Raw genomic sequence first — 15,295 nt, forward strand, 5'->3', positions numbered from 1 at the left:
TCATTAACTGATTATTGACTTTAAGGCTGAGCAGAGCTCAACGTGATTATTATTCCTCACATGTACTGATGAATAAATGCAGAGCGAATAATTCTGTTAATGATTTATGATAAATGTCTTATTGCCCTCCTGACCGGCGACCAGATATTAAAGTGGCTTGTTGCCTTGAAGGCATTTGATGTTTACCTTGAAATACTTTGGTTTCCTCATTCCTGCTCTTTGGAAACCCGGTGAACCGAACGACCATCAGAGCAGAAACTCAGACATCCGAGTCAGAAAACGGCTGAATCTGAGAAGCTGCTGAAACGTTTAAAGCTGGAGAACGATGAAGCAGCGAGTTCTTCCAGAACCTGAAGAACGTCTGAGGAACGACTTTTAAAAAGCTGTTTGAAATAAATCGGATCAAAATTAAATCAATCCTGTCTCTGACTTTCTGTTAATGCAAAGATGAGGAAATAATCTGAGTCTCAGCAGCTAAATTTTCATGTTCCTGGTTTTTATTTTCATTCTGTTTCTGCATCTGAAGCTTCAAATATTGAAGGACAGATTGTGAACTTTATACATGACATTAATATGTTATAATGACCCAAAACCTCAGAACGCTGTGATGTTTCAGTTTAATGAAACTGAAGCTCAAAGAATCAAACCGATGAAGAAAAACAGGATCTGAGGAAATAAAGTTTTTATTTCTTTAGTTTCGACCTGATGTGTTTTTATTATTGTCCTAAAATCTATTCAGACTTTCTGACGGCAGCATTTCTGATTCAATAAACGTAAAAATTAAACGTTTCACAAAAACTCAGGAGAGATGAAACGAGTTTGTTTTTCATTCTGACATGAAAGATTAACAGATAATAAAGTTAAAAGCAAAGCAAAGCTGAAGTCAGATTAAAGCTTCAACAGTTTCCGACGTGAAGAAGCAACAAGGAGCTGCAGCTCTGGACCCAGTGGGGGTCCGACCCGAAACATCGTCCTGCTCTGACCGGCGCCACCTGCTGGACCTGCTGAGGTCAGAGGTCGGGGGGGAGGGAGTCTTCCTGCTGCTTCCCATCTTCATCCCTGATGACAGGAGGAGGAAACAACCTGGTTACCAATGGCAACGCAGACAAACATCCAGCATGTCCACACAGAACACCTGACATCATTCATCTACCTGGTTACCAACGGCAACGCAGACAAACATCAGAAAAATCACAAAATGTAAACAAAATTCTCACATAGTCTGAAATAAAACTGAATCCAAACTGATTCTGACAGAAACGTCTCAGTGTTGATGGATCAGCACAGAGAAAACGTCTAAAGTTAAAAATCTCTTCTCACATGAAACAAAACCATAAAACCTGACTTTGATGATGAGCAATTAAAATCTAATTATCTTCATGGTTCTAAAATTACAAAAATCTGTTGTCATCTTCAGATATTGTGAAATATTTTGATAATTTTTGGTTTCATCCATTCTGCTGTTTGGATCCTGGTTCTGTTTGTGGACAGATGGACTCCTGTTTGGTCTACATGGTCCAGTCAAAGACCGCAAGCTGACCCAGCCCAGATCATCATACTTCCACCACCATGTTTGACAGTTGGCATGAGATGTTTCTGCTGATCTGATGTCTTTGGTTCTGTCCGTCCCGGTTCTGTCCGTCCCGGTCCAATATCTCCTCTCTCGTCTCTGCTGACCTCAGTCCGGCGGCCATCTTGTTTCCAGAGAGAAGAAACTTCCTCCTTCAGTCCTTCCAAGCAGCCATATTGGTTCAGGTCATGACCTTTAATCTGCTAACTGAGATGGAGATCTGGGTTTCTGCACATTTCTCTGACCTCTGACCTCTGACCTTGGACTGAACCTGCTGAGACATCTTCCTCCTGGGAATAGTCTTCCTCTAAAGATGACCCTTGATCTTCCCAGGTTCAAAGGTCACCTGACGGACAGCAGCAGGTGGGTGTCTGAGGTCACGGCCGTCCTCTTGCCTTGAAGCTGTGCTAATCCACTGATGACCAGTGAATTTAGGATTAAATTAACAGCACCGTAATTTAATCCTGGACCAGAAACGTTTCTATCAAGTTTCAGTACAAAAACCCAAAACTCCTTCTGTGATCCGACATCTCCAACATTTATTATTATTATTATTATGAACCTTCTTTACTTTGTTGGTGTCCTCCTGTGTTTTTCCTCATTTCCATGAAATCTCAGGTTTTTATCCAAAGTTCATGAAGGAAATGTTTCTACTGGAACACCAAACATCTGACCAATTATCTACCTGCAGTTTTCTTTCACAGATCCAGGAGTTTTTGATGCCACAGGAAACATCATTCCAGTTGTTTTCTGATTCAAAAAATCTCATTTCTCCACAGTCTTCGTTTTCACCGAGATCACTGTTTGGCTCATCAGGACCCCAGTAACTGAAAACCAAACCATGAAAATACCAGTCAGCTAAAGGTGACAGAAAACTGGAGATACAAATAACTCAACTAATCAGTTTAAATTATAATAATAATGATTAATTTGAACCACTAATATTCAAGTACAAAGCAAAGAAAGAAATGTTTTTGTCATGATGGCGTTTAGCTTCTTGACCCAAATGCAGAAACGTGGAAAAGTTTCACATTTTATTTACACAAATTAATAACGATGTTCGCTGGTCCAGAAAGGGACTGGAGGCAGGCCGTATTACTGAGAGTTTTTAAGTTGAGGCGATAAATACTTTAGTGTCTCAGCTGTTCTTCAGGCCAAATGAGGCCTTGATAATAAGATCATAGTTTAACTTCCTTTTTTCTGCAAACACCATTTTATTAAATCTGGTGAAATCCCCGAGTTGTAGATGAACCAGACTGTTGTCAGACTCAGCTTGGTAACGTCACCATCTGGGCCTGCTGGTCCTCTAACCACTGATCTACCTGGTGTTCAGCCGAGTCCCGTCGACCCATTTCCATTCTCCCTCCTTCTCGGCGTCAGTCAGTCCGATCCAAAGCCTCTTTTTGTACCAAGTCAGGAAGTCCTGCTCGTCTCTGCTGTTGATGATCACCAGGTCTGCTCCTCTTTTCAGACAATCGTTCCTGCTTTCACCCCATGTCGCCACGGCAGAGGAAATGTAGTAGATGCTTGGACAAAATGTGGCCAACTGTTGCTTGAAGGACCTGGGCACTGGAAGAAAAGACAGAACCAAAACCACTGATGGTGAGTCTGGAGACATGACAGACTGGAGCAGGTTTTGATATGAATGTCCTGATTGTCTCTCCATCAGTAAGTTAAATTTTGAGTGAAACTGTGCTCTGTTTTTTTTTTATATACTCTTTATTTAACAGTTTTCATTACAATAAAACATACAACACACACTGAACTTGGGGCACTGATTCTTAGTTAAGTAAAAAGACAGAAAAAAAAGAAATATATATATACATTACAAGATATTACACCTAGTTATGCCTCCTTGCTCTTGTATGTCAGCCATTTAGACCAACGTTTGTTGTAAGAATGTCCTTTCATACGTAAAAGATATGTCAGTTTTTCCATAGAGTGAATCTCCTCCAGTGGTCCAGCTGGGGGGGAGGTTCTTTAGCCAAGATCGTGTAATTGCTTTTTTGCTTGCAATTGATAGAACTTTAAAAACGTACTCATCCTCTTTTTGAAGCAATTCTCCAGATATCAGCCCCAACAGAAACATTCTAGGATCTTTGGGGATGACGTACCCCAAAATTACCCCAGTAGTCTGACAGATTCCATCCCAGTAAGCTGCCAACTCTGGGCAGGACCAAAATACATGAGAATGATTGGCGTTCCGATGTCCACATTGTCTCCAGCATTGCTGTTCTTCCCCTCTATGTCTACTAGTAATTTGCGGTGTAATAAAGTATCTAATTAAGCACTTCGATCCAAATTCCCTCCATCTTTTAGAGCTGGTAGACGTCTGTTGTGCCACACACATGGAAAGCCAAGCATCCTCTGTAATTTTTACTCCCAATTCCCTTTCCCATTTAGACTTAATATTCAAGGTGTTATTTCCATTATGTTTCTGCAACCCCTGAAACTGTGCTCTGTTTAATGCTTTCAGCAATCTGGTGCCTGACTAAACTCAGAGGTCATCAGGCAAAGCAACAGGATTGGGATGCAAACGGGACGAAAAGAAACTTCCTGATTTAACACCTTGAAATTGGGTTTCTGTCTCTTTAAGAAACTCCTGTTCTCTCTCCAGGACGTCCAACATGGCTCCTCTATTAACCCTTTAATGTTTTTACCTGTGTTGCTCTGAGCAGCAGCTGCTATAAACAGCTGATTGCTGCTGGCTAGTCTGAAGGAGCTGGGTGAGGGAGGAGCTGCTCCTTGAAGGCGGGGCTAGGTCCACCCTGGTGTTTAGCAGCTGAATTAAATGCAGATTAAAGAATTTCTCAAAAGTGGAAGAATCAAAGCAAAACTGCAGGGACAAACATGACAACATGGTGAAAAGATCAAAAAGTAGATTTTATGTTCCGATGTTTAAAAAGCAGGCGCAAACATTCAAAGGTTCACCGTCGATCAGGAGGCATCGATGCAACAAGATATCGTTTCTCAAACATGTGGACATGTACAAAATAAAAAAGAATGAAAAGTAGAACAGAAAGCAGTTCTGAGTTTCTGCCTCCCACCTCCTTCCCTTTGCAAACAAATATACAGAAAAGAACCATAATAATCTTATAAATGCAGGCAGAACTAAAGTACCTGAATCATAACGTGTGTGAATAAACAGCTGGACAGACGACGTTTAACGACAATAAAGGATGTGAAACGTTGTTCAGCTCATGACAATAATCACATTTTTAATGTCTTACAATGTTTTACAACTAAGAAAAGCAATCTGTCGGCAGTCCATTTAAATTCAAAAATACTTTATTGATCTAAAAGGGGAATTGAATGACATGAGGTTCAGCATCTAGTTTGACCAGGATTCCAACCTGTCCTCAGGTGTTGCTCCATTTTATTTTATTTGCTCATATTGGCAGCCAAAGGGACAGGAAGAGGCCAGGCTAAAGACTTCCTCTCTTTCATACATAAGAATTTATTTCTATCTAAACGAATTGCGAAGCTGGTTGGGGGAACATAACTGCATTATTTTAAGACAATTAGAAATACATATTGTGAAGGTTGAGCCACAATCAGGTGTTTGTACATGAAAGCCATTCAAGTTTATTGAAATTTGTTAAAACACACATTGAGGTAAAATGAAGAACATTTTGAGTGAAATTTGACAGATGAAGTGGATTTGGCTCCATCTTGTGGCCAAACGGCTTTGTGAGCCTCATTCATTTACCAGGAGATTCAAAAGGTCCCTAAAATGGGATAGTTTCAGCTAAAAAGCTGAAAATAACACAAAATAACCAAACCTGCTTGTGTTTTATGCTGTATGAGTTTCTTGCTGTTCTGTTCAAGTATAAATGCAGAAAATGTTCAACAGTCTGTTTAGGAAGCTCAGATTACAGCCAAACTACGGCTGACGAGTTCCACCAGTTTAGTTTGAAGATACAGATGTTTGTGTTCAACACAAAGGAGGGAGACACGAACACAGAGCGGCAGAAACGGCTTCAAGACAAAACCTGAAAATTTGAGCTCATTTGGATGGATGTGATTTTTAAAATGGTTTTAAAGTTTGAAGCATTTTTCACATTTCTGTGAATAACGCCCGTCCTCCAACCATCTCCATTAAATACGTGGAGATGGAGGACCATCTCCGTTAAATGGAGCTATGTGCAAACTTTGGCAAAAAGCCAATCAGCTGTTCTTGCATAATAAATTTAGCAGTTTTACAGCGCCACATAGTGGTGGACTTTGATAAGAACAAGCTAGACATGATTGACATCCGGTTGTAAATCATTCCAGCCACCATCATTTATTTGTACTTTGCCCAGAAAAGGTGATGCAGATTATCTGCTGCTTATGTGGGACAGATTAATGCTAACATGTTCATCACTTAAACCAAAACAAAAAACACATGAGCTTAAATGTTGTGCCACATTACTTATACTTGTATGCAAATTAGTACAAACACCTGGCAGACTGCCACCACCTGTTGGAGTAACCATGGCAACAGTCCCTGCTGGTGTGCATGCAGACAGGTCAGCAATTCTCTGAGGGATTTTGTCCCACATACTCACATGCTGTTAAATTCACAACAAGGTGTCCGTCCTCGCTGCCATAAACACATAACAGCCTTTTCATCTGTTGGATCTGTGCAGTCAGGGCTTCAGGCGTCTCGCCAGCGGGTTCTGAAGTCGGGTTCTGGTCGGGTTCCCTGGTGGGACAGACGGTGGGACAGACGGTGGGACAGACGGTGGGACAGACAGTGGGACAGACAGTGGGACAGACGGTGCCAGAGTCCTCGGTGTGGTGTCCAGTCAGGTTTTGGGAACAAGCTGTGGTGTGCACAAAGTAAGTTTATTCTTACAAACGTTGATCTGTAAAGGCGAATCTGATGCTTGAACTAAACACGTCTTGCAAAGCAACAGCCTGAATCGTCGTCGTTACAATATCAACGCGTGCAACGTCTCAAATATTCTCAGCTCGTCACTAATGAATCCTTCATGCTCACATGGATCAGAGGTTCTCAACATGTTGAGCATGAAAACAACATGACTGTCAGAACAAATCAAAGCGAAAAGATACAGAAACACAGAAAGAGACTGGACCTGTCATTTAAAATTATTTTCATATGTTTTTATAAAATACCTTCTCCATATATTGAGCTCCTCCCTCATTCCTATGGCGAGTCCAGCCAACCTGTGCAAGAAGTTATTTTTACCAATCCTGTCTTGGCACTTCAGTTGTTCCGTAGAGTCGCTGGTAGCCGACATGTCAGGCCGGATTTACTGACACAAAGGAACTCAAGAGGTTTCCTTTCTTGCATGATTGACTTGATCAAATCAAACGGTCGGCCTCATTGATGCAGTTGTTTGTGACCTTCAGCTGCTGGGTCACATGTGGCAGCAGCAGCTGCTCTGCAGGGGGCGCTAAGGCGGAGGGGCCAGAAGGCCAACCCCAGGCGTTCTGCTCCTTCGTCGCCCAGACAGCAGACTCTACTTTCTTCATGACCTTAAGAGCTTCACCACTCCACCTCTTATCTCGACCCGGAGGGTCAAGAGGGCCGAGCAGAGCCCAGCTTGGTCCCCGTGGCCCACCGTCAGCCCGCCTCATCTCAGAGAGCCAATGGGAACCAAGAGAGCGGCAGGCAAAGGTTCCTGTCACTGGGCTGCAGAACTGAGCATTTCAGGAGCTCATTTATCCTCACAGCCATCAGCAAACACAAATCCTACTGTAACCTGTAATAAAGACCTGACTGCATACCGTCTGTGGTATGTTGCACACCTGGTACTTTCTGGAAGTACTTTTACTTTTCTCTTTTTACTTGAGGTCTATTTGACTGACGACAGGAAGTGGAGGTCAAGGCGCCGAGCAGCAGCCGCGCCACCAGGACAGGCAGGACCTGCTGCTTCACACTGCAGAAACCTGAGGCTCAGGTTCTGTTCCATCACAACGGCACCAAACCTCAGCCGGATCTGGCAACTGGAGTCCAAATGTTCCCAACAGAACCATCTGCTGTTAGGCTGCAGTTTTACTGGGAATGGACCAAAATGTTGTTCTCGTCTTACTCACCACTTTCACCCACCTGTGCTCACACACACATTCATACAGTGACACACAGATCAGGAGGCAGCCTGGGTTGGTGCCTTGGCCAGAGGCTGGAGGAAATCTGGAATCGAACCCAAACTTTCTGATTATCTGACCACCACTGATCCACAGTTCATTCAGCAGAGTGGGAGGAAGCTGGTCTAGTCAAAGCCTAAAGCAGCGTCTACCTCAGACTAGTTTTCAGTCAAAGTTTGGAACGTCCTGTCAGACAGGAAGCTGCAGCCAACTCACAGGAAGTCAGACGCAGTGAGACGTTGAGGGCAGATTGGAGGATGCAGAGAAAACCGAAGCTCAGGAGAAGCAGAAGGAAAAAGTTTCTTCCTGCGGAAAAAAACGAGAAACTCAGGAAACGACAGAAAGAGACTTTCTGAACACGTTCAGGGTTTGATCGGTCCAATACACTGTGTGTGTGTTTCTCTGTGTAATTGAACTTCTTGTCATGGGGCCCAGTGTTCCTGGTGCCGCTGCTCCATCATCCTGCGGTGAAGCTGCACTGTGACGGTTTTTGTTTCGGTCAGATTAGCAGATTAAATGTTCCTGACGTCCGTCGGTGACGATGTGAACAGGAAGCTCATCGGCTCTCATCAGATTCTACATGTGGTTATTAACCGATGTGTAGCAACAGCTCAAACACAAACGTACAAACACAGAACAGACGTTTTAACATTTTCAAATGTTAAAACGTTTTAACGTGAGTTAAAAGTTTCTCCATAAACTTCAATGGTGTTTTCAGTAACAGGTCAGCTAATCTGTGGGATTATTTTACTCACCTGGACTCTTTGCATCCCGGCTCTTTGCTGCAGATGCAGGTTCTTCATATTCCACTGAGATCTGATCGTCGATCGTCGCCATGTTTCTGAGAGCTGGAGGTCAGAGACGATCAGGTTGGGATCAGAAAGTTCAGGAATCTGAAAACTTTTTCATTTCCTGTTTCTGTTTCTTTGGCAGAATCATAACAAAAAGGAATGGAAAACTAAACAGATGTACAAACAGCCTAGAACAATTTAAATGGAGAAAATGTATTAATAAAAACACCTTCATCTAAACATCAACTAGGAAACACAACATACAATCAGGAGATCATGAGATCAGGAGGCTCGTCTCGCTGCATATTTCCTGTTTTATATGTTTAACAATATTCATTTCCTCATTTGTTTTGTTTTAAAGTTGAATAAAAGTTTCTAATATCATTTTTGTGTGAATTATGAGAAATATTCCTAAGTAATGAGGAGAACCGGTTTTAGACAGAAATGAGTTGATAAAACGAGAATCGAGGAACAAGAACAACAAACAAAACTGTCTGTGGTAAAAACGGACAAACAAAGTTCTGTACTTACAGACGGGTGGAAATGTGTTGATCCACGGTCAGAACCGGACAGACTTCTGCTCAGAGGGGAAGACGGCACAGAGGAAGTTCTGGTGGTTTTTGGTTCCTCCTCAGTTTTCTGCAGGGTGTCAAACTACAAGATGACACTTCTTACAGTAGCGGCTCTGCTGAGCTGGTTTTATGTCACCGATCGGACCAAAGCAGACCTCAGGACGTTATTACCTTCGTTCTCAAACAGTTATGGATTAACCCGTTACTGTCCCAGGAGCCGTTTCTTCTGACTGAGGCTCAGTGGAAGGAAGCTGTTGGTTTATAAATCACTGAACGGCTCAGAACCACAATGCATTAAAGATCTGCTGCTGGGTCAACCTGCAGACCTCTCAGGTTCTGGCTCTGGTCTGCATCCAGAACCAGAACCAGTCGAGGAGAAGCAGCATTTTTCTCCTCAATCTGGAACAAACTTCCAGAAAACTGCAAAACAGTCGAAACACCGAGTTCCTTTAAGTCCAGACTAAAAGCCAGACGAACTCGACTAAATGTCACGTTTCAGTTGTTGATTCTTGCCTGACTTTGTGTTTTTGTGACGTAAAGCTCGTTGAAATGTGATATGGTTCTGGTTCTGGTCTGCATCCAGAACCAGAACCAGTTTGATTTGCAAATAAAGTTTAAGTCTCTGCTGGAGCGGAGAGGATGAGAGCCGTCCAGCTGTTGAACTCCGCCATTCGTCCGATCAGAGAAGGTCAAAGGGCAGACGGGGAGGAGCTTTGGTGCAACATGCAGGTTGGCCTCCGATGTGGCAACGATGATTCAATAACAATCTTTGTCATTATAGAACCAAATGTTACATGGATTATAACCAAATTAGTGAGAAAATAGAACCACAGGGTGTCTAATGCTCCTATGGCTACCAGGTATGAACTGTTCTTGGTCCGTTTGTTGCTCCTGCAGCCTGATGGCAGCAGGAACAAACGGACCAGGATGAGAGGCGTCTTAAAATATTCCTGGTTTTCCTGTGATGATCTTCAGCCGATGGTCTTCTGAGCAGATTTTATGATTCTCTGGAGAGTCTAGTAATGAAGCTGTTCCTCTCTCTCGATGGGTCGGCAGCCAGGCAAGGTGTGAACGTCATGATGGACAGTCCGTAACGCTGTCCACGTCCCAGGCGTCCAGATGTGGGATTATTTCACTCACCTGGACTCTTTGCTGCAGATGCAGGTTCTTCATATTCCACTGAGATCTGATCGTCGCCAAGTTTCTGCTGGCAGCTGGAAATGATTTAAAGACAAAAAGTTCAGCTGCTGATGATGTCATCAACTTCCAGACTCTGCATGTCCAACACGTCTTTGGGATTTTCAGCCTTTTCTCTGGACTTTGCTGCTGGTTTCATTTCCTGGTTCTGAACGTTTCTTATTTTTGGGTTCATTGGACTCTTTAATTCTGACCTGCATCAACCTCTTAAGATGAAAAGAACCAGAATCTAAACAGAACCACTTTAGATTGAGCCTTTTTTCACCCTGAGATACAAAACGTTCCTGTTGACAGAACAGAAAAAATCCTAAAACTGTTTGAAATGAGAAAATGACGAGATTTATTCAAACACCGAACAGGAAGCCTGCAGTTCGTCTTATGTTTCCTGTTTCATACTTTAAAAATGTTTATCTTTTTCATTTGATTGCATAACTTTTAATTTACGGTTAAAAGCTTTAAAGTTGAGTCAGTTTTAGGTTTTTGGTAAATCCAGTCAGACCTTCACCAGGACACTGAAGTTCTGTGCTTACAGACGGGTTCAGATGTTAACCCGGCCGCTCCGGTCCGGTCCGGTCCGGTCCGGTCCAGACTCAGAGCTGCAGCAGAGGAAGCTCAGAATCAACTTTGGTTCTTTTTCCTAAGAAACCAAAAGATGAAGCTTATCAATCATCGGCTTCCTCAGGAAGTCCGTCCTGGTTTCATGTATCCGATCAGAACTTCACAACTTGACTTCAATTCCCAGATGGTTCCAACTTCCATGTACACAGAAGCAGAGTTTGTGTTTCTGGTGAAAACTGAAGACGTTCCTCACTTCAGGATCTTTCTGCCTCCTTGTCTTTTGTTTTCTGCAGCTTCTTATTCTGTTTCTGACAGATTAGGACTCAAACCGCAGAAACTCGACGCTCGTCTGTGAGCCTCAGACAGCCTGAATTCATCCTCTTACATCGATTCTGGATCTGGGAGCTTGGAGACGGGCTGGTTTCCTGAAGGAGAACGAAGGAGAGGAGGTCAGGAAAATCAGATCAGTCCTTAAATAAAACTTTAAAAACAACCAACAAGTTTAAAATGAACTGATTTCACAGTTAATGGGAGAGAGGAAGGTCCCACCTGGTCTGTACATCACCTCAGTGTTTGGCTCAGCCATCAGTGATTCAGATTAAAGGTTCATCAGGAGCCGAACCGAGTCTAAAGCCGACAACCAGTCAATGAGCACAGCGTCTCTCCAAACCATGAGAGTTAAAAACAGATTAACCAACGAATCATGCAGCGATCTACTGAAAACCTTAAATGATCAGAGAGGAGAAAGGAGGAGCAGACCCAGATTCTGGTTCGGATAAAATCGTTTAAACAGAAAAACATGCAGACAAACCTTCAAACCCCAGGAAACGTCATGAAACCAAAGTGGCAGCGATTCATTTGAATCAACGAAGGAGGAAAACCGACACTTTTAATCCAAAGATTCATTAAAACTTAAAAGTCCATTAAAATCTCAAACCTTGTATTAAGTGTCATTCATGGAAACTTCATCTTCATAACAGAGGCATAAACATAACCCTTTCATATAAAGACTCAACCAGGTCTAAAAGTTTCTCTGTTCAGACAGAAACCAAGACGAGTCAAATGACTGGGCAGGCGGCGCCGTCAGCCGGGCCCGGACCCGGGTCTGGACCCGGGTCTGGACCCGGGTCGGCTCAGGTGAGGAGAACCTCCAGAAACACGGAGTCGTTTCATCTGGTCGCCTGGGCTCATAAGTATTCATACCTCAGATCTGCAGCCCAGAAGTTTGTTTGTGCAGGATATGAAAGACGGGAATCTTCCGAAAGACTCAAATGTGTTAAAGACGTTTCAATGTGAAACTTGGTCACATTTTAGCTGTTGCAAAAAAAACAGGAATCAAAGACCTCCATCAACCAGGGGTATGAATAGTTCTGACCCAAATTTTCCCTCAACTTGCAGTTCCCAGGTTCTGCCAGCAGGGCGCAGAACTGTCACTTTAATCCGTTGCTGACCACTTTATTAGGTACAGGTGTTCTAGTGCCGAACCTGAATCAGCCAATCAGAGCACAGCAGCTGAGCCAAGTTTTACAGAGCAGCAAGTTCCGTTTATAGGAAACTTTGAAAGATTCAAATCATGGCTGTTTAAGACACTCAGTCGACCCCCTGGTACCAAAACCCGCTCAGCAGTTTAAACCTTTTAATTCATAACGGATCTGGTCTCAGACTTCTGATTTTACATCTTTGCAGGTTAAATATCAAAGTTCTGCAGCTTCTGTTTGAAATCCACTGAATTTCAGGCCGTTAACCTGCAGAGACTCTTTGTCCCCGAAGACCCTGAACGCCTCATGCAGAACCAAGTCAGAACCAGCAGACTGGACCTTTTCACAGCCAGAGTCAACATTTATTGGATCATTAAAACACCATCTTACAGTCAACATCTATAAAAATATTTTCTATGTACAGCTGGTTCAGCCCAGCAGAGCTGCGGTCCAGTCAAAGTCCGAACATCTCCTGGGAGGCGTAGGTCATGTAGAGGAAGCCGTCGTCGTCCTGGTGCTCCTTGTACACCTGAGCCATGGTGAGCGACAGGCTGGCCAGGCCGCTGCTGTCCACCAGCAGGTAGAAGGCCTGGCTGGGCAACAGCGCCATCCGGCTCCTGGAGGGGAAACGCAGCCGTTACAGTCAAAGCCTCTTCTGGTACCAGCTGCAAACCCAACCGGATCAGAACCAACTTTCATCACCTACATGTCACTAAATAAGTTGGAGAGTCAGACGGCTCAGCCCAGCAGAAACTGGATCAGAACCAGACCCGGTTCAGATCGTTTGGGTTGTTGCACAACACATTTCAGCCTCTACAGAACCGGGTCTGAATGCAACATTTAAGTTTCTTAAACTGGATCAATGGCAGAACCTTTGGACCAGCTGGTTCTGATCCAGAACATGTTTGAGGCACTTGGCGTCGCATCGTCGCCACGTTTCCTTCATATTTAAACCAGAGCTGAAGCTCCAAGCTGTCAGGATAAAATCCTCCGTTTACCAGGAACCAAACGAACCGGATCCCAGCCGGAACCACCAGCTGGTTCCCCTCCACCGTTAAACACCTGCTGCAAGCCAAACCGTCACCTGGACTGATGGCTCTTAAAGGGGCGGTACTGTGGACTGTCCAAAACGTTATTTAATTTGAGTTTCCATTTTAACGTTTTGAAATTGGGCCTCCGTCTCTTTAAAAGCTCCTGCTCCCTGAAGCTCCGCCCCCAGGAAGTCATCCCAACATGGCTCCTCTATTAACCCTTTAGTGTTTTTACCAGCGTTGCTCTGAGCAGCAGCTCAGCAGCCATTTGCTAATTGCTGCTGGCTAGTCTGAAGGAGCCGAGCGGGGAGGAGCTGTGCCTTGAAGGCGGGGCTAGGGCCACCCAGGTGTTTTAACAGCTGAACGGTTGCCATGGAGACCAACTGATTTCTCAAACAACGCAACAATCCAGGTTTGATTTAATGGAGGGACAAACAATACTGATTAACCCGATACCGGCCCTTTAAGGATAAAACCAGGTTCTATTGCAGAACAGAACCGGGCCTGACCCAGACCGGTTCTGTAGCTCAGGAACTCTGGAACGAAACAAGTTGACAGCTGCAGAACTGGACCCAGAACCAGAGCGGTCCAATCCAGTCAGATTTGAGGCCCAGACGTCACCCAGAGGTCAGAACATGACCGGTTTGGGCTGACAGTACCAGAACCAGAACCAGGGACCAGTACCATGTGTACATGGAGTCAGACTAATGAGTGATTTTCAGGAGTTAGACGGATCCCTTCAGCTCTGAACCTCCACACCATCAGAACCAGGCTCCATCAGAACCGGCTGGGTTTCTGAAATGGTTCCAGAACCGGCTCCGCCTACCTGATGATGGTGACGAACTGGGTCATGGTGAGTTCGTGCGGAACCAGGAACTTTGTTTTGTCCAGAGGCGGAAGGAATTTCTCCTTCTCGTATCGCTCGATGATCACCTGAAGTTCAGGGAAACCAGGTGAGTCCAAACAGAATCAGCTCCAGAACCACAGCCGAACCGGACACTCACCGGGATCTTGTTCGGGAATTTGGACCGGATCCCCGCCACCTCCATCTTTCTGGTAGCTGCGGAGAGAAAACAGACTCCCAGTGAGTTTTTCCTTCAGACTTCTGGACCTCCGGTTCCGGTTCTGAGACCCACCGAAGCTCTTGCGCTGTTTGAAGGGTTTGTTCTGCTGCGCGGTTCGGTCCAACGGAGCCATTCTGGGTCTGGACCGAACCGCCGAGCAGCCGCGTTTAAATACAGGCTGCGGCGCATCAGCTGATTAGCGCATGTCCGCAGACTGAGCGGATCGATGAGCCCCGCAGGGCCGGTCAGAGGCCAGCGGGGCCCCGGGCCGGGCGGGGCCCCAAGAGGCTGCTGGACAAGGCTTACAGGCGATAATTCCTGTGAAGTTTTTCTTTATTAAACCAGAAACTATAATTTAACTCATCATGAGCAGTTAAGTTACAGTTTCATCATTTCCTGTTTGCTTTAATTCACAACAGTTAGAATATCTGGATCCACTGGCGGCTTTACCTTTTAGTAAATCTGTGACTTAAATTTGTGATTTTTATTTTATTTACTTGTATTTTAATTTATTTGTTTTACATGTGGACCTATTTGTGTCTTTAACAAATGATGAAACTGAACAGAACAAGACAAAAGAGTGAAGAGGAACCATATTCAGTCCAAAGAGCCGGAAACTCGGTTCTGGTCCCGATGAGACTCATAAAAATAATACGAAGCATTTTGGTAAAAATGTTAAAACTAAAACCAGAAAAGAATAAAAAATAAGTAGAATGAGATAAGCAGAGATTTATATTCAGCAGAAGGTTTTTAAAAAACAAAAATAAAATTAAATAATAATTAATAGAACCAAATAATTGCATATTTTAGAAAGTATTTCAGCCAGGGTTTAAAAAAGTTAAAAGTATTTAAAATCAACTGCAGATGCAATAAAACTAATTAAGGATAAATAAGTAGAAAGCATCTTAATTTATTATTATTATTATTATTATTATTAT

The 15,295-nt window shown here is 43.7% G+C and overlaps 2 protein-coding genes across 4 annotated transcripts; both read right to left on the minus strand.

Moving 5' to 3' along the window:
• Positions 1-665: 665 nt before the first annotated feature.
• On the minus strand, positions 666-10,156 carry LOC103156440 (C-type lectin domain family 4 member M-like). Of its 3 annotated transcripts, none has more exons than XM_016664365.1 (7): positions 8,989-10,156; positions 8,422-8,514; positions 7,883-7,972; positions 6,121-6,378; positions 2,893-3,139; positions 2,256-2,397; positions 666-1,059 (listed from the first exon to the last, which is right to left on the minus strand). In XM_016664365.1, exons 2-7 carry the CDS (start codon positions 8,501-8,503, stop codon positions 1,054-1,056), a joined length of 825 nt encoding a protein of 274 aa, XP_016519851.1. In that variant the 5' UTR covers positions 8,504-8,514; positions 8,989-10,156; the 3' UTR covers positions 666-1,053. The 3 variants fall into 3 exon arrangements, with proteins under 3 accessions (XP_016519851.1, XP_016519850.1, XP_007578548.1); XM_016664364.1 differs by having other exon boundaries at positions 8,422-8,566; positions 8,989-10,155; XM_007578486.2 differs by lacking the exon at positions 8,989-10,156 and having other exon boundaries at positions 8,422-8,968.
• A 2,446-nt stretch (positions 10,157-12,602) lies between these two features.
• On the minus strand, positions 12,603-14,540 carry map1lc3c (microtubule-associated protein 1 light chain 3 gamma). The gene is made up of 4 exons (XM_007578488.2): positions 14,430-14,540; positions 14,298-14,353; positions 14,120-14,226; positions 12,603-12,879 (listed from the first exon to the last, which is right to left on the minus strand). The coding sequence occupies exons 1-4, from the start codon at positions 14,488-14,490 to the stop codon at positions 12,717-12,719; spliced, it is 387 nt and encodes a 128-aa protein (XP_007578550.1). The 5' UTR covers positions 14,491-14,540; the 3' UTR covers positions 12,603-12,716.
• Positions 14,541-15,295: the final 755 nt, after the last annotated feature.

Source organism: Poecilia formosa, unplaced genomic scaffold (assembly GCF_000485575.1).
Source record: "Poecilia formosa unplaced genomic scaffold, Poecilia_formosa-5.1.2 Scaffold481, whole genome shotgun sequence".
In the NCBI taxonomy this organism is placed as follows: Eukaryota; Metazoa; Chordata; class Actinopteri; order Cyprinodontiformes; family Poeciliidae; genus Poecilia; species Poecilia formosa.

Coding starts and splice junctions, on each gene's coding strand:
- LOC103156440 (XM_016664365.1), bottom strand. CDS start 8,503: ATGGCGACGATCGACGATCAGATCTCAGTGGAATATGAAGAACCTGCA. Junction 7,973..8,421: donor CCGGGATGCAAAGAGTCCAG/GTGAGTAAAATA, acceptor TTTTTTCCGCAG/GAAGAAACTTTTTCCTTCTG. Junction 3,140..6,120: donor TGTTGTGAATTTAACAGCAT/GTGAGTATGTGG, acceptor CTTTTCTTCCAG/TGCCCAGGTCCTTCAAGCAA.
- map1lc3c (XM_007578488.2), bottom strand. CDS start 14,490: ATGGCTCCGTTGGACCGAACCGCGCAGCAGAACAAACCCTTCAAACAG. Junction 14,354..14,429: donor CAAACAGCGCAAGAGCTTCG/GTGGGTCTCAGA, acceptor TTCTCTCCGCAG/CTACCAGAAAGATGGAGGTG. Junction 12,880..14,119: donor CAGTTCGTCACCATCATCAG/GTAGGCGGAGCC, acceptor TTTCCCCTCCAG/GAGCCGGATGGCGCTGTTGC.